The sequence below is a fragment of the Suncus etruscus genome, chromosome 3 (assembly GCF_024139225.1).
Source record: "Suncus etruscus isolate mSunEtr1 chromosome 3, mSunEtr1.pri.cur, whole genome shotgun sequence".
In the NCBI taxonomy this organism is placed as follows: Eukaryota; Metazoa; Chordata; class Mammalia; order Eulipotyphla; family Soricidae; genus Suncus; species Suncus etruscus.
Genome location: NC_064850.1, coordinates 164,119,413 through 164,145,258, shown reverse-complemented (window position 1 = coordinate 164,145,258; position 25,846 = coordinate 164,119,413). Strand labels below are relative to the sequence as shown.

The 25,846-nt window shown below is 43.6% G+C and overlaps 1 protein-coding gene across 2 annotated transcripts in view; it reads left to right on the top strand.

Moving 5' to 3' along the window:
* RPRD1A (regulation of nuclear pre-mRNA domain containing 1A) overlaps positions 1–25,846 on the top strand; it is a 1,137,547-nt gene that overhangs the window by 1,084,893 nt on the left and 26,808 nt on the right. The window contains exon 2 of one of the 2 annotated variants that reach the window (XM_049769714.1): positions 9,475–9,638. In XM_049769714.1, coding sequence (XP_049625671.1) covers positions 9,488–9,638 — 151 coding nt within the window. In that variant the 5' untranslated portion in view covers positions 9,475–9,487. The remainder of the gene's footprint in view (positions 1–9,474; positions 9,639–25,846) is intronic. The other variant, XM_049769716.1, reaches the window with a different exon arrangement.

Here is a 25,846-nt window from a genome sequence, read left to right as displayed (position 1 = left end):
TGTTGCACTTGTGAAGGGAGGTGTTCTTTTTTTTTTTTTTTTGGTTTTTGGGCCACACCCAGTGGTGCTCAGGGATTACTCCTGGCTATCTGCTCAGAAATAGCTCCTGGCAGGCACAGGGGACCATATGGGACACCGGGATTCGAACCAACCACCTTTGGTCCTGGATCCGCTGCTTGCAAGACAAACACCGCTGTGCTATCTCTCCGGGCCCGGGAGGTGTTCTTTTTATGACTGAAATCCAACTACAATCAAGTTTGTAATCATAGTGTTTATATAAAGATATTATTTAATAATAACAAAAGGAATGTACCCCCCAGACCCAAAACAAAATGAAGAAAAGATGGGCACTTCCATGTACCCAACATAGCTAAATCTGGAAAAAGCTCAAGTGTTCAAGAATAGATTGGCTGGAATATTATTCGGCCATAAAAAGATTAAGTAAGTCGTGACATTTGCTGCTACACGGAAGGACCTGAAGAGTATCTTGCTGAGTGAAGTTAGAGGAAGAGAGAACAACACAATGATCATTTAGATGTGGATATAAAGAAACATAATGGTGGAAAAATTGAAAGAAAGCCCAGATGATGCAAAGAACATAAGAACTGATTTCAGCTTCCGGCCTCCCAGCTTCTTGAAGGATCTCTGTCCTTCCTGGGAGCCGGGAGTCTAGCAGCATGGGGTTCGGCAGGCCTCCGCCATGCCAGAGGCCTTCTTAACCAGGCCTGGGGGGGTGCGGGACTTGGGTAACCCCAGCACCCCTCTACCACCTTGCTCCAGAGCTCCAGGGCTTCCCCGGGCCACATGCCTGGGCAAGCCGGTGAGTTGGGTCCCTTGGTGGAGCTTGAAGGTACCCTAGGCTTTCCCCCATTCCCCTTTCGGCTCCTTAGGGAGGGTCTGGGTGGGGCTCTGAACTTCCGGCCTCCCAGCTTCTTGACACAGTCACTGATCATCTTTTTCCAGTCTATATTTTCAAAATCGCTCAGGGGCTAGCACCCCCATGTGCATAAGATACGTTAATAGTACTCACTATCATTGTATTATGTTTTTATGTATGCAGAATGTCCATTTTGTACTCTGCCCTTTCGCACACCCCTACAAAAGATCATTTTTCTCTTTAACTCTCTTAACCCCTATTATCATTACTCCTCATTTACCTTTTTTTTTTTTTTTTTGGTTTTTGGGCCACACCCAGCGGTGCTCAGGGGTTACTCCTGGCTGTCTGCTCAGAAATAGCTCCTGGCAGGCACAGGGGACCATATGGGACACCGGGATTCGAACCAACCACCTTTGGTCCTGGATCGGCTGTTTGCAAGGCAAACACCGCTGTGCTATCTCTCCGGGCCCTCATTTACCCTTTTTAACTTAAGTACTGTAGAGTCCCAAGTCACAGACCAAAGTGGTGCCCTGGAGTTACCACCCACCCAACTATTCCAAAAGGCATAGAAAGTACACGTATGTCTTTTCAACATTTTATGTGTGTTTTTTTTGATGGCTATAACTTTTGCTGAATATTTTCTTTTTTTTTTTTTTTTTTTTTTTTGGTTTTTGGGCCACACCCGTTTGACGCTCAGGGGTTACTCCTGGCTATGTGCTCAGAAATCACCCCTGGCTTGGGGGGACCATATGGGACGCCGGGGATCGAACCGCGGTCCTTCCTTGGCTAGCGCTTGCAAGGCAGACACCTTACCTCCAGCGCCACCTACCCGGCCCCTGAATATTTTCTTATACAGTGACGATCCCCCCCACTTTTTTATCTTCTCTTTGTGAACTGTTCAATATGGAATTTGGTGTGAAAGAATCTCTCAGTTTAATGCTTATGTTTGAACCAAGTCATGGGTATTGTTGGATGTGCTCTTACGCCCCCATATACTCTGATAATGCCACGTGTCTTTATTTCTTGTTTGCATAGGCACACTAAAACGGGAAAATACTATACATACAAATAAGTTATCTAATAGAGATGGGAACACACAAATCTTGTAGTGAAATGGGACCTTACACCCTGAACATTGACATAAAGACCTGGCACAGGCCTCAGAAGAATGGGCATTCTCCATTCATTCCTGATCTAGAGAAGTCATCTACAAAACATCCAAGGTTGTCTATAACATCACCTGGAGGCAATCCTCTACCAGGGAAGACCCTACAGCTGCTCTGACATCGATCTACTCAAAAGAGACTTCCCTTAACACTGAGAAGGCTTAACAAGAACAATGACCTGCTTACTGGACAGGGCTTTCTGTATTGCCCCTTAATTGTGAGGTAAAACTAGAGGATACTCCACACCAGCCTGACTTCAATGTAGGATGTGCAGATTCCAGGATCTTTAATACAGAAACCTGATGCCAACAATAGGACTGCGTGAAAAATAAAACTGTATTGGCACTACAGACAATGACTTGGATTGAATAAACTAGTTTTCCTGGAGCCTAGAATTGCTCTTATGCCAGGAAACTTCAGGGATAGAGGTCTCTTTGTATTTAGACCAAGGCTTTTCCTTTCCATGTCCCCCATATTTTGGTAGGCCTATGCAAACAATATTTGCCACTCTAACACCATTTTTACTGTGCCCTTTTGACTAACCCTTAAAAAAAGAAACTCTTAAACTTTGGATGTTAACTTAAACTAATATATGTGCAAGAAAATATAAAAAAAAATACTATGCCTTCAATGTTTAAGGAGTCACATAAATCTCATGGCTTTATGTTGCTTTGTGTACTGCTAAGAAATGTTATAATGTACTACAACCTGGGGACTTGTGGACAAAGTAATTGTACATGGGTTCTGCCTTATTTTTTTTAATGTTCTTTGACTGTAAGTTCAATATTTAGGCGTCAGCAAGGGGATTTCTTCTGAGAACTCTGTTTATGGGTGATTGTCCTTTCACTGTAACTTTACCTTGTCCTCTTTGCATCATTGTTCTCATAATTAAAAATAAAAATTTAAAAGAAAAAAAGAACTGGTTTCAGTAGGAAACATGCCACTTGAGAGAGCTGGGACAGGGATGGGCAAGGTTTCTTTGGTGGTAAGAAGCATTCAAGGGCCCGGGGAGATAGCACAGCGGCGTTTGCCTTGCAAACAGCCGATCCAGGACCAAAGGTGGTTGGTTCGAATCCTGGTGTCCCATATGGTCCCCCGTGCCTGCCAGGAGCTATTTCTGAGCAGACAGCCAGGAGTAACCCCTGAGCATCGCTGGGTGTGGCCCAAAAACAAAAACAAAAACAAAGAAGCATTCAACTGGGAGGAGGAGGTAGTGCTGAAAGGTTATAAAGTATTATGTATGACACTTTATCTTATCAGCAACATTACTATAAAAAACAGTGCAAAAACATTTAAAAAAGGAATAAAAACAGGGTCAGATGGGGCTGTTGCGGTGGCGCAAGCAGTAGGGCGTTTACCTTGTACACGCTAACCTTGGACAGACTTTGGTTTGATGCCCCATATGGTCCCCCAAGCCAGGAGCAATTTCTGAATGCATAGCCAGGAGTAACCCCTGAGCGTCACCAGGTGTGGCTCAAAAAGGAAAACAAACAAACAAAAAACAAAACAAACAAACAAAACAGGGTCAGAGCAATAGTATAGCTGGTAACTAGCTGGTTCATCTCCAGCATCTCTGAGCACTGCCAGGAATCATTCCAGAGCCAGGACTAATTCCATAGCATCATCGGGTGTGGCCCAAAAACAAACAAACACAATCTTGGGGGGGGGGGCATTGGTAGAGGTTTCAAGTGGATATTGATGAAAGGATCAGTGTTGAAACACTGTATTCCTGGGCCCGGAGAGATAGCACAGCAGTGCTTGCCTTGCAAGCAGCCGATCCAGGACCAAAGGTTGGTTCGAATCCCGGTGTCCCATAGGGTCCCCCGTGCCTGCCAGGAACTATTTCTGAGCAGACAGCCAGGAGTAACCCCTGAGCACTGCTGGGTGTGGCCCAAAAACCATAAAAAACATTGTATTCCTGAAACCCAATTATGATTAACTTTGTAATTTCATGGTGGCTAAATAAAAATTTGGAAAATACTATCAGGGCTAGAGAGAGAAATTAATTAAATCAATGTTGTAAAACCAAATTAAAAGTACTAGTCTGCCACCTCGTGGAATTTTAAGACAACTTTGAATTTTAAAATACTGAAATGGCAATTGCAGTTTATAAATGATTCCACTCTAAGTTAGTTTTGGTTTTGCTTTCTTTTTTGTTGCTTGTTTTTGTGTTTGGGTAATACTGAATGGTATTCAGGATACTCAATATACTCCTATTGTACTGTTTGAGATTCCTTCCTAGTGGTGCCCTGGAGACCAGATATATGATCTGAGGATTGAACTTGGATCTCCTACATGCAAAGCATGTATTGCAATCCTTTGAGCTATATTACTGCATAGTCCTCAAGGGTTCCTTTTCAAAGGAAAAAGGGCACTTTAAAAAAGTTTTATTTGGGGCTGGAGAGATAGCACAGTGGTAGGGCATTTGCTTTGCATGCAGCTGATCAAGGATAGACAATGGTTCAAATTCCAGCATCCCACATGGCTGCCAGGAGCGATTTCTGAGCGCAGAGCCAGGAGTAAACCCTGAGCACCGCCGGGTGTGACTCAAAAAGCCAAAATTTAAAAAAAAGCAGTTTTATTTAATATACCTATGCAAAAATCTATATGAGGATAACCTAAAACAGTGTTAATGGGCACATATTTGAATAATTGGAACATTATTGTCATAGGAAAAAATATTCAAATTTTCTTTCATCAGGAGGCTGAGCAGTGAGTGTAGCGCTAGCTTTACTTGGAACTGACCCACATTTGATCCCACCCCACCTCAGGACCCAATATGGTCCCTGAGCCCTGTCAGGAGTGATTCCTGAGCACAGAGCCAAAAGTAGGTCCTGAGCACCAGCATGGGTGGCCCAAAATAAGACAAAAAAAATCTTGAGGCTAGAAAGATAGTTATGATGAGAAGGGCGCTTGCTTTGCATGTGTTTGACAAAGTTTCAACCCCTAACATCCCATAAGTTCAAGAGTAATTCCTGAGTGCTGAAGTGGGATTAACACCCACCCAGCATCACTGGGTAAAGCCTCCCCCAAAAGAGAAAATAAAGATTTGTATAACAATTTCTCACTGAACTAGTGTACTTAAATATATAATTGGGGGCCCGGAGAGATAGCACAGCGCGTTTGCCTTGCAAGCAGCCGATCCAGGACCAAAGCTGATTGGTTCGAATCCCGGTGTCCCATATGGTCCCCCGTGCCTGCCAGGAGCTATTTCTGAGCAGACAGCCAGGAGTAACCCCTGAGCATCTCCGGGTGTGGCCCAAAAACTAACAAACAAAAACAAAACAAAAAAAACAAAAAATAAATATATAGTTGGGCTCTCCTGGCTCTGCCTGCTAATCCTGATACTCTGTGTACTCATTTGGTGCAGACCTGGTACCTTCCTCCCGAAGCATCAGCTGAGATTTCCTGAGTTGCCGAGGCCAGTGAAACCCCAAGAAGGTCTCAAGATTGAAAACTATGATCAGATTAACCTGAATGGAGGGTCAGGATGGTTCTGTGGTGCAGTTTCAGATTAAGAAGCATGCACACACTGCTTGGTAAACTAGTGAAAGCCTCTTGTGAACGGCTGAATTTGTCAATGAAGTAGATCAGGAGTAGATACTGAACACTGCTGGGTGTGGCCTCAAAACAAAACAAAACAAAAATGACTTCTGAGAGAAGGTTTTTGTTTATTTTGATTTTGTTTTTGAGCCACACTCAGTGCTCATGGATTACTCCTGGCTCTGTGCTCAGGAATCACTCCTGGTGGGGCTGGAATGCCAGGAACTGATTCCAGGTCAGCCATGTGCAAGAAAAACTGCTTGAGGAGGTTTTATATATTTCCTCCAAATGTTTGTCTCTGGAGTTCTGCATCATAAAATTTAATGAGTTGGGGCCAAAACGATAGCATAGCAGCTAGGATATTTGCCTTGCACAAGGCCAACTGGGTTCAATTCCGGGCATCCCATGTGGCCCAGGCATTCTGTATGGTTCCCTGAGCACCTCCAGAAATGACTTCTGGAACACTTCTGGGTGTGACCTGAAAAAGCAAAACAAACATTTAAAAAAAAAAGTAATGGACAATGAGATAAGATAGAGTACAGCAGGTAGGGTGCTTGTTTTTCACTTGGTCCACTAAGACTTGATCCATAGCATCCTTTATGATGCACCAGTCCCACTAGGAGTGATCCCTGAGTGTATTGCCAGTAGTGACCCCTGAACATCACTGGGTGTGACCCAGAAAACAACAATGAATTAACGTATTGTCACAGAAAAGTATTGTTCTGTTGATGGGCTTCTTATAACCTTATACACTGCTCTATTGATGTTGGTTACTCCTGGAAAACTTGGGGGATCATATGGGATGATAGGGATAAGAACCTGGATTGGCCACCTTCAAGGAAAACCACCCTACCTGCTGTGATATCACTCCAGTCCCTATTGGTGGTCTTTTCAAAATTTCAGACTTTTCTTCTGTAGCTTCTCCTTCTCTGAGGAGTCCACCCTTCTTTGGGTGGGGCCTCATATTTCTGCTAATGAGTGGTGTCTCAATTTCTCCTCTCCAAAGAGCTTAGGATTTGTATTTTAAAGGACTATGATTAGGGGCTGAAACAATAGCAGTAAGGCGTTCACCTTGCATGTGGCTGACCTGGGACGGACCCAGGCTCAATCCCCAGCATCTCAAATGGTCCTGTGAGTCTGCCAGGAGTGATTTCTGAGCAAGGAGCCAGGAGTAACCCCTGTGACCCAAAAAGCAAAACAATAAATAAATAAAAATAAAGGACTGTGATCAGATTCTGGCTATTGTAAATAGTGTTGCTATGAACATAGGAGTGCAGAGGGCATTATTGTATTGTATCCTCCTAACCAGAAACTGGAAACAACCCAGATGCCCAACAACAGATGAGTTGTTAGAGAAACTGTGGTACATTTATACAATGAAATACTATGCAGCTGTTAAAAGAAATGAAGTCACAACATTTGCTTATACATGAATGGATTTGGAAGCTATTATGTTGAGAGAAACAAGTCAGAAGGAGAGAGATAAGCACAGAATAGTTTCACTGATATGTAGGATTTAAGAAAAATAAAAGATAGTATAATAACACCCAGAGGGGTCAGGGAGATAGCATTTACCTGTGTACCGAACAGCGATGGTTTGAATACCATAGGGTTCCCTGAGCCTGCCAGGAGCTATTTCTGAGCATAGAGCCAGGAGTAACCCCTGAGTGCTGCTGGGTGTGACGTCACCCAAAAACCAAAAAATAAAACCCAGAAACCATAGAGATGAGGGCTGAATGATCAGCCTGTGTTAATAAACTTATCACACAAAGAGTGGTAAGTATAGTTAGAAAAATAACTACAGTAACAGCTACACTGACAACGATAGAAAGAATACTATAATGACTTTCTTGAAGACAGGCAGGGAGTGAGGGGAGGTAAGAAATGGGGGGACAGTGATGGTGGGAAAGTTTCACTGGTGAAAGGGTGTGTGCATTTTTGACTGAAATCCAATTATGAACATATTTGTAACCATTGTGCTTAAATAAATAAATTATTATTATTATTATTTTTTGTTTTGTTTTTTTGGGCCACACCTGGTGATGCTCAGGGGTTACTCCTGGCTGTCTGCTCAGAGATAGCTCCTGGCAGGCACTGGGGACCATATGGGACACCGGGATTCGAACCAACCACCTTTGGTCCTGGATTGGCTGCTTGAAAGGCAAACGCTGCTGTGCTATCTCTCCGGGCCCCAAAGAAATTATTTTTAAATATTAAAAAGATAGAAAGAGAAAGGGAGAGAAATTATTTTTAAATATTAAAAAGATAGAGAAAGGGAGAGAGATAGACTCTCAGAATAGTCTCACCATCTATGGGTTTTAAGAATAATGAAAGACATTCTTGCAATAACTTTCTGAGACAAAAAAGAGAGTAGGGCTGGAAGGTCCAGCTCACGACATGAAGCTTACCACAAAGAGTGATGAGTGTTGAGAAATGAGTTAGAGAAATAACTACATTGTGAACTATCCTAATAATGAGAATGTATGAGGGAAATAGAAAGCCTGTCCAGAGTAGAGGCAGGGATGGGGTGGGAGGAGGGAGATTTTGGACACTGGTGGTGGGAATGTTGCACTGATGAAAGGGAGTGTTCTTTGCGTGACTGAAACCCAACCGCAATCATATTTGTAAACACGGTGTTTAAATAAAGATATTAATTTAAAAAGAAAGAAAGAAGGAAGAAAGAAAGAAAGAGAGAAAGAGAATGAAAGAGAGAAAGAAGAAAAAAGAAAGGAAGAAAGAGAAAAAGAAAGAGAAAGAAAGAAAGAAAGAAAAAGAAAGAAAGAAAGAAAGAGAAAGAAAGAAAGAAAGAAAGAAGGGAGGGAGGGAAGGAGGAAGGAAGGAAGGAAGGAAGGAAGGAAAGAAGGAAAGAAAGAAAGAAAGAAAAGAAGGAAGGAAGGGAGGGAGGGAGAGAGAAAAAGAGAAAGAAAGAAAGAAGGAAGGAAGGAAGAAAGGAAGAAAGGAAGGAAGGAAAGAAAGGAGAGAGAAAGAAAGAAGAGAAAGAGAAGGAAGAAAAGAAAGAGAAAGAGAAAGAAAGAAGGAAGGAAGGAAGGAAGAAAGAGAGAGAAAGAAAGAAAGAAAGAAGAAAGAGAGAGGGAAAGAAAAAAGAGAAAGAAAGAAAGAAAGAAAGAAGAAAGAAGGAAGGAAGGAAGGAGAAAGAAGAAAGAAAGAAAGAGAGAGAGAGACAAAGAAAGAAAGAAAGAAAGAAGAAGAAAGAAGAAAGAAGAAAGAAAAGAAGAAAAGAAAGAAAGAAGAAAGAAAGAAAGAAAAAGACAAAGAAAGAGAAAAAGAAAGAAAGAAAGAAAGAAGGAGAAAGAAAGAAGAAGAAAGAAAGAAAAGAAAGAAGAAAGAAAAGAAAGAAAGAAAGAAAAAGAAAGAAAGAAAGAAAAAAAGAAAGAAAGAAAGAAAGAAAGAAAGAAAGAAAAGAAAGAAAGAAAGAGAAGAAGAAAGAAAGAAAGAAAGAAAGAAAGAAAAAGAAGAAAGAAAGAAGAAGAAAGAAAGAAGAAAGAAAGAAAGAAAGAAAGAAAGAAAGAAAGAAGAAAAAGAAAGAAAGAAAGAAGAAAGAAGACAAGAAAAGAAAGAAAGAAAGAAAGAAAAGAAGAAAGAAAGAAAGAACAGACAGAACGACAGACAGCAAGCACGATACACTCCCAGTAGGGGTCAGTTTCCTCCCGAGGGCTCCGGGACCCGCAGAGGCCGGAGTCCTGCCTTCTCCCGCCGCTAGGGGCGCTCAGCTCGCGCTGCTTCCTTCCGGCCCCTACTTCCGCGCCCGCGCCGCCTCCCGGACACGCCCACCCCTTCCGGGGAGGCCGGCCGCGTGACGTCACTTCCGGGCGCGGCCATCTTCCCGTCGTGCGGCCGGTCGGGTGTCGGAGTGGCGCCGGCCGCGCCCGGGGCCGGAGGCATGTCCGCCTTCTCCGAGACGGCGCTGGAGAAGAAGCTGTCGGAGCTGAGCAACTCGCAGCAGAGCGTGCAGACGCTGTCGCTGTGGCTCATCCACCACCGCAAGCACTCGCGGCCCATCGTGACCGTGTGGGAGCGCGAGCTGCGCAAAGGTGAGCGAGCCGCGCGGCTCCTCCGCCCCGAGCGACGGCGGCGGCGGAGCCGGACCGAGCGCGCACGCCCTGCGCCCCGGAGCGCATGCGCGGACGCCTGGGCTGGGCTGTGTTGACGTTCTGGGCCCGACTGGCCTTGGCCTTGGCCTTGGCCTTGCGTGGGGCTGCTTCACTCCCCCGCACTTCCAGGTGCCAGCCTAAGAGGAAATCTTGGGGCTTTTCGGTCTGTTTCTCCCAATCTGGAGCCGTCAAGAAGAAGCTGCGTAGTGCGGCGGGAAGAAGCTCAAGTTGGGGATTGTCAGAGGACCCGCCAAGTTCTGGGAGTTGGAGTTGTCTCCCCCGAAAAGGAACAGGGCTTAGTTTGCTTGTTTTTGTTTTTGCGTGGGGCCTCTCAGGGTGGTCTCAAGTGGAGCGATGTTATTTTTGCAAAAGTTTCTCTAGGGCACCTGAAAATGAACTTCACATTTTTGAGCCATTGTCTGAGGTCTCTAAAATACTCAGAGCAACTGTGTCTGCCGACTGATGGTTAAAAGGGGTGAAAATGGGAAACTTAACTGTGTACCTTAGCTCATTGGGGAGGGAAGCGGGCACATTTCGAGTTTCACACACCTTTTGTGTGTTTGCTTTTGCACCACACCCGGCGGCGCTCAGGGCTTCCTCCTGGCAAGTCCGTGGGTTCAACGCCCTACCGCTGTGCTATTTCTCCGGCCCCTGGTTTCACAAATTCTAATGTGGCCATATGGTGCTTATTAACTACTTTTCAAGTCTCACCAGTCCAAATAGTTGCTCTTTACTGGCCCATACATGAATACTATGTGGGAACCAAAATTGACTTTGACAATAGAGAATGAAGACAGACTGCACTTTTGATGTTTGCTTGTGTTTAAGAAACGTCTCGGGGATTGGAGAGATGATGATGATAAAGCAGATAAGGTGCTTGCCTTGCACGCCACCAACGAGCACCGCCTGGGGTCCCCTGAGCCCTCTTGGGAAGGATCCCTGAGTACAGCCAGGTGGAGCCCAAAAATAAAAATTGAGAGCCTCGTTGTTGTTTTAATTCATACCTGTCATTGCTTTTCTTTGTTGGTTTCTTTTGGTTTTGGGGACACACCCGGTGATGCTCAGGGGTTAAGTCCTGGCTTGGGGAACCATCCTGTATGGTCCCTGAGCCTGTCAGGGATGGTTTCTGAGTGCAGAGCCAGGAGTAACCACTGATACCGCTGGGTGTGACCCAAAACCCAAAAAAATAAAAGCACGGGAAGAGGGAAACTCAGACTAATAAATGCTATCTATCTTTTAGTGTTATCTTGTCAGGGTTTACTGTGGCTCTGTGTACCGCCTTTACTTCTAGCTTTGTACTCAGAGTACTCCTGATGGTGGTTGGGGACCAGAGGGTTTGCTGTGTATTGAATCTAGGCCTGCTGAGTGCAAGGCAAACACTGCCTACCTTGTCTTAATAACAAAACTAGAAACATTTGGGGCCGGAGAGATAGCAGGGAGGTAAGGCATTTGCCTTTCATGCAGGAGGTCATCGGTTCGAATCCCAGCGTCCCATATGGTCCCGCGTGCCTGCCAGGAGCGATTTCTGTGCAGAGAGCCAGGAATAACAACCCCTGAGCACTGCCGGGTGTGACCCCAAAACCACAAAAGAAAAAAAAAACAAACTAGAAACATTTTATTGTTACTTTTTATTTTGACCATACCTGGAGGGGTTACTCCAGGTTATTCTCAGGGTTTACTCCTGGCTCTGCACTCAGGAATTAATCCTTGCTGTTCTTGGGGAACCATATGGGATGCTGGGGATTCAACTCAGGTCGGCCACATATGGGGCAGTACCTTTTGACCTCTAGCCGTCTGCTCATCAGATTTTCTCTGATGGCACAATATTTTCATGTGCATATTCACTGCTTGTCATTTTTGGAGCAATGTCTACTCAGGTCTACAATATTCTGATATATAAGACATAGCTATATTTTTTGCATATGAGTGTTAGCATAGTGGGCATGATGCTTGCGTTGCATGTAGCCAACTCAGTTCTGATCCTTGGCACTGCATATGGTCCCATGAGTCCCACCAGAAGTAATCCCTGAACTCAGAGCCAGGAGTAAAACTTTTGCCTATATTCTATTTGTTCATGAAATAAACTTTTCATGTGTCTATCTGCTCTTTATTGGTAGTTCTTGGCTCACAAGCTCTGAAATCCTTGAAATTGCTTTGAGTTTGAAATTGTGGTGAGAAAAAAATAGCAATATTTGGAGAGTGGTGATCTCTGGGGAGGGGAGAAAGGCTAGAGGTTGTTTGTAATTAATTGCCAGTAATCATTGAGTTAGTTAAAAAAGTCAAAACGGGCCAGAGAGATAGCATGGAGGTAAGGCATTTGCCTTGCATGCAGAAGGACAGTGGTTCAAATCCCAGCATCCCATATGGTCCCCCGAGCCTGCTGGAGCGATTTCAGAGGGTAGAGCCAGGAGTAACCCCTGAGTGCTGCTGGGTGTGACCCAAAAACCAAAACCAAACAAAAAAAATCAAAATAATCACTTGAGGTGCCATGGATTAATCAGATCTGATCTGAGAAGGATGTTTGGCAGTCTTTGATCTTAGCTGCTTTGTTTAGTACAGCTAACTGCCTTGTGACTAGTATCTGATGTTTATCTTAGTCTTGGGAGACTCAAAACTCAACCTATTGACTGATCCTGACTTTTGGGACCCTCTTGTTGGTGTCTGAGGATGCTCGTTGGGATAGAAAAGCCTCCTAACATCCATGTTAAGTTTAAGGGGCACCAACTTTTAAGATCTGCCAGGTTTAATTTATCTATTGTCTTTTGGGCCACACCTGGGCTATGCTCAAGACTTATTCTTTTTTCTGTTCTCAGTGATTACTCTATTTTTTTTTGTGTGTGTGTGTGTGCAAGGCAGATGCCCTACCAGTGTGCTATCTATCTCTCTGGCCCCACAGATTACCTTTTTTGTTTGTTTGTTTGGGTCACTCCCAGTGGCGCTCGGGTTACTCCTGGCTCTGTGCTCAGACATTTCTCCTGACAGGCTTGGGGGACCATATAGGATGCCGGGATTCGAACCACTGTCTGTCCTGGGTTGGCTGCATTCAAGGCAGACGCCCTCTACCACTACACTCTCTCCTGCCCACAGTGATTACTCTTGACATTGAGTTGTAAAATATTGTAGATACAAGTCCCTTATTTAATCACAAATATTTTTTTTCACTTTTGGTGGATTGTTTTTCACTTTCTTTTTTTTTTTGTTTGTTTTTTGTTTTGGTTTTTGGGCCACACCCGGCATTGCTCAGGGGTTACTCCTGGCTGTCTGCTCAGAAATAGCTCCTGGCAGGCATGGGGGACCATATGGGACACCGGGATTCGAACCAACCACCTTAGGTCCTGGATTGGCTGCTTGCAAGGCAAACGCTGCTGTGCTATCTCTCCGGGCCCTGTTTTTCACTTTCTTAGTTTCTTTTTGAAGGTAATTGTTTTAAGTAGTGAATGACTCAGTACTAGGCTAAACTATAAACATTAATTAATGATATGCTGTGTTCATTACTCTTTTGTGTGTGTGTGTGTGTGTGTGTGTGTGTGTGTGTGTGTGTGTGTGTGTGTGGTTTTTGGGTCACACCCGGCAGTGCTCAGGGGTTATTCCTGGCTCCAGGCTCAGAAATTGCTCCTGGCAGGCACAGGGGACCATATGGGACGCTGAGATTCGAACCGATGACCTCCTGCATGAAAGGCAAATGCCTTACCTCCATGCTATCTCTCTGGCCCCTATTACTCTTAAGAATATTGGCCATCAACCTTACCGAATTAACAAATCAGCTCTGACTTGGGTGCACTCTCCCTCCCTCATTCTCTCCTCTTTGACCCTCATCTTTCTCCTCCCCACTTTTCCCTCCAGTGGTAGACCAAAAGGAGGAAATTCTTTGCAGTTACTCACTGCCTTCCACCGATCATTTGATCCCTTTATACTAACCTTTTGTATACAATTTGTATTTCAGTAAATAATCTTTTTTTGTATGTTTGTTTTTGGGCTACACCCGGCAGCATTCAGGGGTTACTTCTGTGTCTGTGCTCAGAAATTGCTCCTGGCAGGCTCTGGGGACTATATGGGATGCCGGGGATCAAACCTGGGTCCATCCTAGTTCGACCACATGCAAGGCATGTGCCATGCTATCACTCCAGATCTTCAGTGAAATCATCTTATAATATCTTAACCCTTCAGAGTACATTAATTTACACTGTGTTTATTGTTTATCTTCCATGTGTCAGACATTGCATAATGAAAAGGAAAACAAAAGTTTGTCCCTGTTTTAAAAGAATTTGTACACTTATGAGTGGACAAACAAGAAAACAGAAAATAAAAATTTTGTGTTAAGTTCATTAAAGGAGGAAAGCTAAGTCATTAGGTCATAAGGGAAAATACCTTCCACAGAAAGCCATTATTTTAGCTACTGGGAATATGTGATGGTGAAAGATGAGGAAGAGCCAGACCTGGAATTTGAGCCTAAGTGGTTGGTTGTGTTTTCCCAAGAGTGGCAACTGTTAATATACTACATTTTAAAATGTTGACTTAATTCCCCTTCCCTTGTTGGTTTGATGATTGGGTGGGATCACAGTTAATTGCAATGCTAGAGGCTCTACCACTGTGGTGTGTGTCAGGGATCCCAAAGAGCTTTCTCACTAAAACCCACTGGCATGAGGGTGCTGATGATCAAGTCAGTGGCCTCACTCTACAGAGTTATTCCTAAAATCGAGTGTTTTCGGAGAATGAATGATTATATATTGTATTGTGGATAGGAGGGTAAGTTGTGTTGGTTACAGTGTTGGTTGGTTATAGGCTCCACACGCTGTAATCCCACTCCGGGGAGATAGGGTCTGGAGTAGGGGTTCACAGGGACTACTAATTCAAGCCAAACTGAGGAAGATAAAATGCTGGTGGGGGGAATGTGAGGGGATGGGTAGTGAGAGAGGGAAGAGGAAAGAAGAGAGGAGTAAAGTAGTAACCCAACAGCTAGGGATTGCTTTAGTGTTTTTTTTTTTTTTTTTATTTCCATTATCCCAGAGCATCATCATTCATCAAATTAGCATTTATTTCAGTATTAAGATTTTAGTCTTGTAAGAGATGCTAAAATTAAGCTATATTTGTCCTAGATTGTCTGATTTTAGAAAAATAAGGAATATTTTCTATTTGCTTTAAAGAAATAGCAACATAAATCCTCCAGATTAAGAGATTTGTGAGTTTTCTACTATGGAGAAGCCTGTGTTTTTTATTCAACATGCATTTCTCTTTCCCTCTTATCTTTCTAAATTTCTTTCTTTTTTTGTTTATATTTTTGTTTTTGGGTCACACCCAACGGTGCTTGGGTTACTTCTGGCTCTGTGCTCAAAAGTCGCTCCTGGCAGGCTCGGGGGACCATACGGGATGTCAAGATTTGAACCACCATCCATCCTAGATTGGCTGCTTGCAAGGCAAATGCCTTACCACTGTGCTATCTCTCCGGCCCATATTTTTTTTTTTATTTAATTTCATTCTTTTTTTAATTTATTTTTGATCATAGTGGCTTACATATTGTTGACAATGATATTTTAGGTACATATTTACATAAAATCAGGGGGAATTCCCATCACCAAATTGTCCTCCCTACACCTCCGTTTTTGTCCTACCACCCATATCCTCTTCCCTCACCCACAGGGTAGCTAGGATGTGTGGTCTCCTCTGTATCTAGCATACTGCATAGTAGTCTTGCACCTCTTTGGTCCTGGTGTCTCCCTTGTTTCCTCCTCTAATTGGGGGGGCAGGACTAGCTAGTTCAAGTTACGTGGTTTTGTTTAAAGGAGAGAAAAGTAATAAACTGGGGTAAAAGTCTAATACGCCGAAAATAAGTGGAATTCTTCCAGAGGTTTTCAACATCGGTTTGAGAAATGAAGGAGAGAAAAAAGGTGAAACATTCCACCAGTACAAAAAGAAATGTCAAATATCCCGTGAAGGCTCCAACAATAAGCACAAGCACCAAAAAACAAAACAAAACAAAACAAACAAAAAAAAAACAAAACAAAAAAAATAAAAACCCACAAAAATAAACACAAAACAAAACAAAACAAGCAAACAAACAAACAAACAAATAAATGTCATGGTCTTGATATAGGAAACATGGCATAGCATACAAAGGAAGAACAGAAAGGAAGAGAAAGAATAAGTATAACTGGGGACAACTTCAATTATCACACCCAAACAGAGAAATTGACCAAAAATAGATGGGTAAATAAAAATAATAATAATAAATGAAAATAAAATAATATATATAAAAAATAATGATTTGTGCTTTTTTTTTTTTTTCCCCTCCTGCCCAGGCACAGTAAATATTGGGGTCATTCGAAAAGGAATTCACTTGGCCTAAGAGATATGGGGTTTCTCCGCCCTTGGAGTGTATTGTCATGGGATCAACTATAGACTCTGTTCAGGATCACTTACTCTCCTGGTGGTGCTTTTGTGGTGTTTGTAAGACCTCTGCTCTGTCCTGGGTGATACTATCAGGCCTCTGTGACTAGGGATCTCAGTATCTGCACAGATCCTGCGGTGGGAGTTATGATGAAGTCAGTCTTTGTGGTTCTAGAAGTTCTGTTCCATCATTGTCATTTTAATTCATCTTCTGTGGTTGGTGATCTTGGTCTTTGCACTGAAGCTAGGATGGCACCTAGGACAGTGTCTTTCTTTGTGCTTCCAGAAGCCCCATTCCATTACAATGGTCTCTGCCAGACCTTTGAAGCTGGGGATCATGTTCATTGTGCAGATCGTAGTTCAAACCCTAGGTTAGGTCCGGCCCATATTTTTTAAGATTTTAAATCTAAAACATAAAATAAAAAGTTTGAGAATGTACTTTATTCTCTGTACTGCTTCTAAAAATTTCTGCTCACACTTCAAATTTCAAACCAGGGACTGGTAAGTATAGTGGGTAGGTAAGTTAAGCGACCTAATCTAGGTTCAATTCCCAGCATCCCATATGGGCTCTGAGTCCCACAGGAGTGAACCCTGAGCTAAGAGCCACAAAGGAAGCCCTGAGCACAACCAGGTATGGTCCCAAAACAAACAATAAATAAAAATTTCAAAGCAGTCTCAATTTCTGGCATTCCTGTGGTTTCCCCCAGCCTCACCAGAAGTGATCTGAGTACAGCTAGAAGTAAATCTTGAGCACCACCTGAGTGTGACCTAAAAACAAAGTAATAACAAAACCCAGAATATCTCTTTTAGGGGTGGGGGAGGCTACACGTGGCTCTGTGCTCACAAACCATTCCTGGCAGGCTTGAGTGATCACTTGGGATACCATTAATCGAACCTGGGTCAGCCACGTGCAAGGCAAACACCTGTTGTGCTATCACTCAGACATTCTATCTGTGTGTGTATCTATATATCTTCTTTTTTTTTGGTTTTTGGTTTTTGGGTCACACCTGGCAGCGCTCAGGGGTTACTCCTGGCTCTACACTCAGAAATCGCTCCCAGCAGGAGTGGGGTTGCTGAGATTTGAACCACCGTCCTTCTGCATGCAAGGCAAACAAACGCCTTACCTCCATGCTATCTCTCCAGCCCATAAAATAGGTTTTTTTGTTTTGTTTTTGGGTCACACCCGGCAATGCTCAGGGGTTACTCCTGGCTTATGCTCAGAAATTGCTCCTGGCAGGCTCGGGACCATACGGGATGCCGGGATTGTAACCACTGACTTTCTGCATGCAAGGCAAACACCTTACCTCCATGCTATCTCTCTAGCCCCACCAGAAAATAGGTTTTATAAAACTTTTAAAAGAAATTTAGAGGGGTTGGAGAGATAGCACAGCAGTAGGGCATTTGCTTTGTGAGCGGCTGACCTGGGACAGACCCCACTTCAATTCAAATCAATTCAAATCCCATAATGTCCCTGAGCCTGCCAGGAGCGCTGAGTGCAGAGCCAGGAGTAACCCTGAGTACTTCTATGTGTGACCTAAAAACCAAAAACCAAAAAATAAAACAAACAAACAAAAAACCCCCCACAAAAATCCCAACCTTAAGTGTTAAGTAGGAGAACCAGGAGGAATGTCTTCAGATGTCTCCTTGGCCAACTCATGGTTCTTTTTAGTTTATTTTGTTTTGTTTTGGAGCCATACCCAGCAGTGCTCTGGGGTTACTCCTGGCTCTGCTCTCGGAAATCGCTCCTAGAAGGCTCGGGGGACTATATGGAATGCCAGGAATCGAACCTGGGTCTGTCCTGGGTTGACCAAATGTAAAGCAAACGCCCTATCCCTGTGCTCAGGCCCCCAAATCATGCTTCTGAGTTCCCTCTGTCAGCTTTGCAGCCACAGGTGTTGAGCAAGGCTTTGGCAGCCTCGCTGTCTGCAATCCTGGGTACCACATACAATTTCTGGCTATTCACAGTGGAGCCGGCACTGCCACTGAAAAACACTGTGTGCACCCCTTAGCTAGAGAGAGCATGGTGTGTTGTGTGCTTTTGCTAAAAAGTGAGACCCCTGCTTGCAGTTGGGCAAGCATCATCACTGAAGGAGTGCACTGCGAAGGAAGAGGAATAGGAGGAGGAGGGAACAAAGAAAGGGATTGAACTATTGTCTTGGACTAGAATGATAGTTACATCAGTTAGATCATTTGACTTGCACATGGCTGACCTTGATTTGATACCCAGCATCCCATGTGGTCCCCTGAGCACTACCAGGAATAATTCCTGAGTGCAGAGCCAAGAGTAACCCCCTGAGCATCATCAGACATAGCCCCAATATTAAAAAAAGAAAAAAGAGGACCTAAATTGTTAAACACATTTTTTGGGGGGTGTCCTTTGGGTCACACCCGGTGGTTCTCTAGGGTTACTCCTGGTTTGCACAGGAATTATTCCTAATGATGCATTGGGGACCATCTGAGATTCTGGGAATTGAACTCCGGAGGGCAAATACCCTGTTGTACCAAAAGCAAACAAACAATGCAATTTTCAATACCCCAAAGGTAGAAACTACCTGAATATTTATGAATAGGTTAATAGGTAAGCAAAAATATATGTATGCTAAAAAGTATAAGAACCTTAAAACATCAAGTGAGGGCTGGACCAGGGATATGGCTTAATGTATAATCTACATGCTTTACAAAGTGTGAGGTATTGGGTTTGATCCTCATAAGGACATAAAACAAAATGAGCAGATTGAAGACATTGATATGAAAGAAGTCAAATGCCAGTTCATAAATTACGTGACTATATTTACATGAGATACCTAGGATAGTCAAATCCACAGGGACAGAGGGATGGGAGGAGAGGAAAGTGGCTTCTTAATGGGTGTGGGGTCTTTGAGAGTGATAAACTATTATGGAACTATAAACAGGTGATGATTAGACAATAATGCACCAAATGCCCTCTGAATGACGTACTTGAATATGGCTAGGACTTTTTTGTTTGTTATTGGGTCATACCCTGCTTGGGGTTACTCCTGGCTCTGTACTCAGGAATTACTCCTGGTGATGCATGGTGGGGACTATATGGAATGCAGGGGATCAAACGGGGGTTGGCTTTGTGCAAGGCAAGCAAGTGCCCTACTTTCTGTACATTATTTTGGCCCCCTGTGATTAGTTTTGGTTAGTGGATTCTTTCGATAATAAAAAAAAGTGGCACAAACATCTTATGCTTTAATGTTTGTGTTTTTTCTTTTTCCTTTTCTATTTCTACTCTGTCCCCTAGCCTCAGTCTCCTGTGTTATCTTTTTTTTTTTGTTTTGTTTTGGTTTTCGGGTCACACCCGGTGGCACTTGGGTTACTCCTGGCACCGTGCTCAGAAATCGCTCTTGGCAGGCTCAGGGGATTGGGATTCGAACGGGGGTGGGGAATTCCGTCCTGTGTTGGCCGCGTGCAAAGCAAAAGCCTTACCGCTGTGCTATTGCCCTGGCCCCGTTCTGTGTCATCTTTTGACTGTACTTTTCCCTAGGTTCTCTATGATCTTTTTGACCATCCAGAATTTTGTTTTTGATTTTAGGCCATACTTCTCGATGTTCAGGGATTATTCCTGACTCTGGCTCAGGACTCGCTCCTGGATGGCTCTGGGGACCATATAGGATGCTGGGGATTGGTCGGCTGCAAGCAAGGCAAGCACCCTTATCCGCTGTGCTTATCACTTAGGCACCCATCCAGGATCTTTATTATCCTAATGGTGACTAGTAGGAATGATGCTGATGAGGGGCTGTAGAGTTTTTGTTTGCTTATAAAGATGGTTTTGTTTTTTGTTTAAAATATTCCCATTGATCTAAATTTAGGACCTAATTGTACTGGATGGAGCTCATGCTTTGCATGTCGGAGACCTGGGTTTATCTTTACTCATGCACCACTGGGACCAATTCCTGAGCAGAGCTGGAAGCAGCTTCTGAGCAACACTAGAAATAGCAAACAAAACACAAACAAAAACCTTTATAATATGACAGTACAGTTTGTAATAGATACTAGCGTTAAGTGCTTGTAAAACTGGCTCCTATACAACTTACTTTATATGGTGGTACTGTTAATTAATATATGTTTTGCGCCCACACAAAATACTGGATGTATTCTTTGTTCCGAAGAGAACAAAAGAGGAATCACTATAATACTAGTACTAGCATAGCACTACTGAAGTCTCTGCCTTTCTTTTTTGTTGGGATTAGGCCACACTGGCTTGTTCAGGGACCACTACTGGCAGGACTGGAGCTTCTAGGCCAGGGGTCTCAAACTCAATTTACCTGCGGGCCACAGGAGGCAAGTTGGGGTGATCCTTGAGTGCAAAGTCAGTAGTAAGCCTTGAACATTGGGGTGTGTGACCCAAACAACTAAAACAAAACAAAACAAAAAAAGATTCCTCTAGGGCAGGGCCACAAAATGTTGTATGGAGGGCCCTTCTATCCATTAACTTTTTTTTTTTTTTTTTTTGGTTTTTGGGCCACACCCGGCATTGCTCAGGGGTTACTCCTGGCTGTCTGCTCAGAAATAGCTCCTGACAGGCACGGGGGACCATATGGGACACCGGGATTTGAACCAACCACCTTTGGTCCTGGATCAGCTGCTTGCAAGGCAAACGCTGCTGTGCTATCTCTCCGGGCCCTATCCATTAACTTTTAGTTGATTTAAAATGCACATTTCAGAGGTAGGAGGGAGCTGAGAGTGCTAGCATAAATTGCTTTGCATGTAGGAGACCCAAGTTCAATTGTCAGTAATGTATGTTGCATTGTGTACCAAAAGATGTGACTCCAGGCCTAGCCCAACAGAGAGCTGAGAATAGTTTCTGAGCACCACTAGGGCGTGACCCAAATTTCACCCCTCATACACACATATTTGCTGTAATACTTGATACAGTTTAATGTAAAATTGCTGACTAAACCAGGTCTTTCATCCCCAAGTATACATTCAGGATAATCTTCGTTTTGTCTTGTTTTTGATTTTGGGTCACACTCAGCAGCACTCAGGGATTACTTCTGAATCTGTGTTCAAAAGTCACTCCTGGGGCCGGGCGGTGGCGCTAAAGGTAAGGTGCCTGCCTTGCCTGCGCTAGCCTTGGACGGACCGCGGTTCGATCCCCCGGTGTCCCATATGGTCCCCCAAGCCAGGAGCAACTTCTGAGCACATAGCCAGGAGTAACCCCTGAGCGTTACCGGGTGTGGCCCAAAAACCAAAAAAAAAAAAAAAAAAAAAGTCACTCCTAGCAGGCTCTGGGGACCATATGGGATGCAGGGAATCAAACCACCATCTGTCCTGGGTCGGCAACTATCAAGGCAAATGCCCTACCCCTGTGCTATTGCTTTGGCTTCTTTTTTCAGTATAATTACACGGAATTTTTTCTCCCTTGTTTTATTGAGCCATACCAGGGATTACTTGCTGACTAGCTCTGCATTCAGGGATCACTCCTGGTGGGCTCAGGGAACCATATGGGGTGTCAAGAGTCTTGTCTGTTGTACTATCTTTCCATCCTTCAATTTTTCAATAAGGAATTTTGTCCCCTCCCCACTTCAGTAGCTGAAGTGCGTGTATGTGTATGTGTCTGTGCACAGTGGTTTTGAGAGCTTACCCTTGAGGGGGAGTCATGGGTTTCTCCTGACCATACACTCAGAAATCGCTCCTGCAGGCTGGAGGGGGGGCAAATGGGATGCTTGTGTTATCTCTCCTCCCGAGAGCTTACTCTTTTAGAGATCACTCTGTGCTCAGTGATCACTCCTAGTGCTGTAGATTTTCTCCTAACCATTTATTGTGCCAGATACTTACCTAGGATCAGCGGTGTGCAAGGTAAGCATTTTAGCCCTTGTAGTGTATCACCAGTACCAGTACGAATATATTTATCTTGGAAATTTCAGTGATTTTGAAGGGAAAGCAATGATGGAGGTAGTATGCACTTAGGTATTTATGTAGACTGTAAAGAATTTGGCATTGAAGAGTAAAATTTGGTATAGGAAAAGAAACATATGAGGAAAAGAGTTACCAGGAGACTCGTTGTGGTATTATTATATCATGTGGGTATTATTTAATTTAGATCTTTTTAAATTCCTGGAAGGGTCATGGACTTCACACTGAATTGTTTGCTTTGGGACAGGGGTAAGTGCTGGGATTAGTGTGTCTAGGTGGGAAAAAAAAGTGTGTGCTCTTGAGACTTTATGGGTTGTTAGAAAACAAAGAGAAACCCGTTTAACTGAGGTCTAAAGAGGTGCTTTTCAACTGCCAGCATGTTGCAGCCTCAGTATCCTCCCTAACCCCCAGGATATTCCAGTGAGTGGCAGGCACTTCATGGGGTGGGCAGAAGGAGGGCAACCGGTAGGGCAAAGACACCACAGTAAAGGAGGTCAGAATGCAGCATTGGTTGGCAGTAGGTTTAGAAACGATGGTCTAAATCATGGTAGGAATAGAGCAGTGCTTCTCAATTATTTTCTGTCATGCCCCCCTAGGAAGAAGAAAACATTTTTCTCGCCCCCCCCGACTGTAAATAGTATCTTTTTTTTTTTTTTTTTTTTTTTTGGTTTTTGGGCCATACCCGTTTGAAGCTCAGGGGTTACTCCTGGCTATGTGCTCAGAAATCACCCCTGGCTTGGGGGGACCATATGGGACACCGGGGGATCGAACCGCGGTCCATCCGCTTGCAAGGCAGACACCTAACCTGTAGCGCCACCTTCCCGGCCCCTGTAAATAGTATCTTTATAAAAAAAAAACTTTAACCTGCAAAACAAAAATATATAAAATAATTTGAGCTGATTTTTTAATCAGAGGTGATGTCTGGATTAATGGCTACATTGAGCACGTTTTGCAATGCATAGCTTATCGAAGCAGGATACAGCAACTCTCAGCTCCAGAGATATACAGAGACATAAACATGGGGCTTAGCTTGTTAGGACAGTGTTTGCCCCCCTTTATGGAGCCTCATGCCTCCCCCTGGGGGTGTGCCCCACTATTTGAAAAACACTGGAATAGAGGAACTGGACTATTAAGGAAGGGACAGTAGAGCAGTTAAAGACCTTTAGGGACCTTTGTGTCATTTTAAGGATTTAGGATATTGTATGGAGAACAGTGCACAATGTAAGGATTTTAAGCAAGAAATAACATCCATCATTATGACAGGTGTGTAATTTGAAATCTGAACCAGAAATTTCAAGGACAAGAGGGCCAACAATCTGACATTAGTAATATAGTAGATATACTGAAGTTCTGTCCATTTTCTCCGACATCTTCTGTTAGAGCAACCAGCTGTGGTTGAATTCTTTGTCCTGTTTGGAACAGATTAAACTCATTCAAAAACCATAGATGATTATTGATTTTCTTTGGCAAAGAATGCAAGACAAGTGTTCTGTCTGTTGTACTATTGCTCTAGACCCTAAAACATAGTCTTAAGTTGCTAGATATATTAATACAGCTCTGGCTACTTGTTGTATTTATCAACAGTGATCTACTTTCTGTTTTAAATTTCAGTTAAAAACCCGTGTGATAAAATTAAGTATGGCATTCTGCATCATTCAAATGAGTTGAAATCTTAATCTTTTGGAGACGTAGTACAGTGTACAAGAGGTACAAGGGCATTTGTCGTGCAAGCAGCTGACTTGTGCCTCTTGAGCACTGCTGATGAAAGTTTTTTTTTACACCTGGTGGTACATGGGGATCATCTGGGATGCAGAGATCAAACCTGGGTCAGCTGCATGCAAAGCAAGCATCCTACCTGCTAGCGCCTCTTGTACTATTATTTTAGCCCCAAGCAAGCAACACCATAATATTTTGGGGGGGTACTAGGAATTGAACTCAGGGCCTCTTACATGAAGACCATGCATGTTATCACTTTGAGATGTAAGCACTCCCCCTTTGTCTTTCTCTTCCTCTTTGTTGCAATATAGGGGTTGTGTGGTTGTATAATTGTCATAGTACATACACAAACTTGGTTGCAATATTTCAGGGTTTGTGTTTTTATGTTCCTGGGGATCACAACCTCATTGAATGGGTTGCACTCCAAGATGTGGGATGGGGTCATACCAGGGATTGAATAAGCCAGATGGCCAACCATTGATTCATATCCCCATGTGTGCCACCTCACAACCTCTTCTGCAATGACTGTGCATAAGTGTATTGAGTTAGGGGCATGTTTGTGTCAAGGTAAATAAATCCAGTTATTTAAGGCTATATAATCCAATAAATGTGAGGGGGCCTGAAGGGAAATATTTGAACTTTAACCATCCTAACTTAATTTCCTTAACTTAATTTATAGCTCACATCCTTTCATAAGCAAAAAAATTAATATGATTAAAGTTATATAGGTTTATTTTGCAGTAGAACTGTAATTTTAGAATAAATTGATGAATGACTTCGGCAGCTAAGTTACTGACTTAAACCATCATAAATTTAAGATTTGGGGTATTATCATTTTTTGGGAAAGGGGACTCTTCCAAGCAGTGCTTAGATGTCCAGGCACCCATCCCAGCCTTCTTGGCCATTCAGACCAGTGGTTCAGTGTGAGGTGTTTGAGGATGTGGATGAGGGGCCCCTCCAATTTGGGGATTACCTGGGCCACCCTGACAGTGCTGGGGTTTGAATTAGTATCAGCTAAGTCCAAGGAAGGCGTGTGCTTCAATACCTCAACTCTCCCGCCCCTGGGCTGTTAACCTTAATAATATGGCTAGTTACAGGGGAGCTAGTTACATGGAGAGATTGCACAGTGATGGGGCATTTGCCTTGCACGCAAACCATGGATGGTGGTTTGAATCCTGGCAACCCATATGTGCGTGTCTCCCTCTCCACTCCCCCCCCCCCCATGCCTGCCAAGAGTGATTTTTTTTGGTATGTGTGTTTTTGGGGGGGCCACACCCGGCGGTGCTCAGGGGTTACTCTTGGCTTTGCGCTGAGAAATCACTCCTGGCATGCTCGGGGGACCATATGGGATGCCAGGAGTCAAGCCGGGGTCCATCCTGATCTGCTGCATGCAAGGCAAATGCCCTACTGCTGTATTATCTCTCTGGCCTTAGGAGTGATTTCTGAGTACAGAGCCAGGAGTAACCCCTGCTGGGTGTGACACCCCTCCAAAAAAAGGGCTAATTACTGTTGAATTAATTAAATAATTAATCTATTTATTTATTTATTTTGGGTCACACCCAGCAGCACTCTGGTTTATTCCTGACTCTGTGCTCAGAAGCCATTCCTGACAGACTCAGGGGACTGTATGGGATGCCGGGATCCAAACCACTGTCTGTCCTGTGTTGGCCATATGCAAGGGAAGTGCCTTACCACTGTGCTATTGCTTCCGGACCCACTGTTGAATTTTATTTTGTTTTGTTTTGTTTTATTTTATTTTATTTTATTTTATTTTTGGTTTTTGGCTCAAACCCGGCAGCACTCAGGGGCTACTCATGGCTCTATGCTTAGAAATCACTCCCGGCAAGCTCAGGGGACCATATGGGATGCCAGGATTCGAACCACTGACCTTCTGCATGAAAGGCAAATGCCTTACCTCCATGCTATCTCTCCGGCCCACTGTTGACTTTTAAGTAGATATATTTCATGTAGCTTAACAAGAAACTTAGTATTAGTATAAAGTTTTTACCTGGGCAGTATAAAGTTGGCTTGGCTTTCAGTAATCACCAACCCATTCCCCCACCGTACCCCCCTCACACACAACCAAGAGAAAGAGAGGTATTGGGGGCCGGAGAGATAGCATGGAGGTAAGCCATTTGCCTTTCATGCAGAAGGTCAGTGGTTCGAAT